The sequence below is a fragment of the Corvus kubaryi genome, unplaced genomic scaffold (assembly GCF_017639235.1).
Source record: "Corvus kubaryi isolate FWS band 111438036 unplaced genomic scaffold, C.kubaryi_AGA036_p1.0 37265, whole genome shotgun sequence".
In the NCBI taxonomy this organism is placed as follows: Eukaryota; Metazoa; Chordata; class Aves; order Passeriformes; family Corvidae; genus Corvus; species Corvus kubaryi.
In genome coordinates this window covers 1736969-1739269 of record NW_024581080.1, presented here as the reverse complement: position 1 = coordinate 1739269, position 2301 = coordinate 1736969, and the positions used below count along the sequence as shown (strand labels likewise).

General features: G+C 60.8%; 1 protein-coding gene across 1 annotated transcript in view; it reads right to left on the bottom strand.

The window, feature by feature from the left end:
• LOC121663017 (tumor necrosis factor receptor superfamily member 10A-like) overlaps positions 1–2301 on the bottom strand; it is a 10829-nt gene that overhangs the window by 4684 nt on the left and 3844 nt on the right. Inside the window, exons 2-4 of the mRNA XM_042024814.1 lie at positions 1343–1475; positions 605–733; positions 111–225 (exon numbers count right to left, since the gene is read on the bottom strand). Of these exons, the coding sequence (XP_041880748.1) occupies positions 111–225; positions 605–733; positions 1343–1475 (377 nt within the window). The remainder of the gene's footprint in view (positions 1–110; positions 226–604; positions 734–1342; positions 1476–2301) is intronic.

Genomic DNA, 2301 nt, shown 5'->3' with positions numbered 1-2301 from the left:
TGTCACCCGACAGCCACCGCGTCACCCGACAGCCACCGCGTCACCCGATGGCCACCATGTCACCCGACAGCCACCGCGTCACCCGACAGCCACCGCGTCACCCGACCCACCTGGGCTGGCACTTCTGGCACATCTCGCAGGGGTGGTCGGGCGGGCAGAAGGTGCCGTTCCTGCAGGCACACACCGTGTTCCTGGTGGGGTGGCAGCCATTCACCTCCACCTGATCTGGGGGACAGAGGGGACACGGCTCCATCCCGGCTCCTCCGCTCCGACCCCAGCTGAGCCGCAGGGCCGGGCAGGAGCAGGTCACTCCCTGCTGTTGAGTTTCAGCCTTTCCTGCCCCACAGCTGCCCGTACCAAGGGAAAAGCAGTGCCTGGATCAAACTCCACCAGCAGCTTCCAGTGCTGCTGGGAGCCTCGTCCTCCTGCTCCTTGCGGAGGTCTCGTGTCCAAGCTTTGCACAACAGATGTAGGAGGTCTGCACAAATTCCAGCCCCAGCCACTCTCTGGGGACACTGCAGGTGACACTGTGCTCTTAGAGAGCTCAGCTGGACCCAGCCTGAGCCATCAGCCCTGGTCCCACCTCCCCCCCTCCAGCTCATACCTTCCCTGCACTTCCTGCAGTCCCGGCACTGCCGGAGGGCATTTGGATATTCCATGTACTCCCCATCTTCGCAGGGCACACACCTGCCAGAGCTGTTCTGTTCTTTACACTCCTCTGCAACGTAGGTGCCTGAGGAGAAAGGGCAACTCTGAGCACATGGGGAAGGGGCTGGAGCCCCAGGAGAGGCTGAGGGAGCTGGGAAAGGGGCTCAGCCTGGAGCAAAGGGGGATCAGGGGGGACCTTGTGGCTCTGCACAAGTCCCTGACAGGAGGGGGCAGCCGGGGGGAGTCGGGCTCTGCTGGCAGGGAACAGGGACAGGAGGAGAGGGAACGGCCTCAGGCTGGGCCAGGGGAGGCTCAGGGTGGACAGCAGCGGGAATTTCCTCATGGAAAGGGTGGCCAGGCCTTGGAATTGCCCAGGGAGGCTTGGAGTCCCCATCCCTGGGAGTGTCCAAGGAATGATGGAAGTGGCAGTGACAAGGTGGGGATCGGGCACAGGCTGGATTTGGTGGCCTTGGAGGGCTTTTCCAAGCTGAAGGATTCTGTGATTCCACCACCAGCAAAGCTCAGAGACAAATGAGGAGCCAACAAAAGGAAAATATTCCCATAATGAGTGCCGAGATCCCTGACAGTGGAGCAGGGGGGAGCTGGAGCTGTGCTGCCCCTCAGGAGGAGCGAGGACATGGAACAGGAGCACAGAGAGGCTGCAGAGGTGGGATCAGTGCTGGGACCACCTCACCTGGAGGGCACTTCTGGCAAGAGAGGCCATTGGCCGCCAGGTAGTAATCGTCCTTCCCTCCCCAGCCTTGATCCAGGAGATCCAAGCTGTCCCTGCTCCTCGGTGTGACAGCACTGGTTCCCAAAGTAGCCGCCTGTTCAAAAATACAGAAAAACCTTGGGTTAAAAACCACCCCAACCCACGGGGCAAGGGGAGAAAGGGAAGGGCGAGAGCTGCTGTGCCCAGTGAAGCGGGAGAGGAGCTCCGGGATGGCTCAGAGCTGCCGGAGCCAGCGGCCAAACCTCCCCTTGACTCAGCCAAAGGCACTTCCTCCAAACCAGGGCCGGTTTTCCCTTGGCAAAGCCTCCGGAGGAGGTCGGGAGGATTGCAGGGGAATTCCAGGTGCCAGGTTATCAGCAGGGCAAAGAGGTGCTGATGACCCCTTTTCCTTCCCCAATTTCTGAGCGCACCAACAGCCCCGAGTGGAAGGGGAGAGTCGGGAAGAGGAACGGGTTTGTGGGAGGAAACCGGCCCCGTGTCAAGGCTGGAAGGTGCCCACAAGAAACCCCATGGTTGTCGCTCTGGGCTCCCAGGGGACAGCACGGCCTCGTGTTCCTGCGTTTTCCCTCTGATCCTGCCGTGGATCAGGAAGAAAAGGCACATTTCCGCCAGCTCTCCACGCCCTTTTTCTGCTGCCTCAGCTCCTTCCGCCCTGGCCGGGTCACTGCGGGGGGACGATGCCAGCATTTGTCCCCTCAGGCTTTGGGGGGGTTTTGGGCACCTCAGTGTCCCCAGCGGGGACAATGCCATTGGTGTCTGCGCCAGCACAGGGCTGCCCCACGGATATCCATGGATATAAACCTGCCCTACAGCACCTGCCCCATGGATATGAACCTGCCCCACAGATATCCATGGATATGATCCTGCCCCATGGATATCCATGGATATAAACCTGCCCCACAGATATCCATGGATATGAA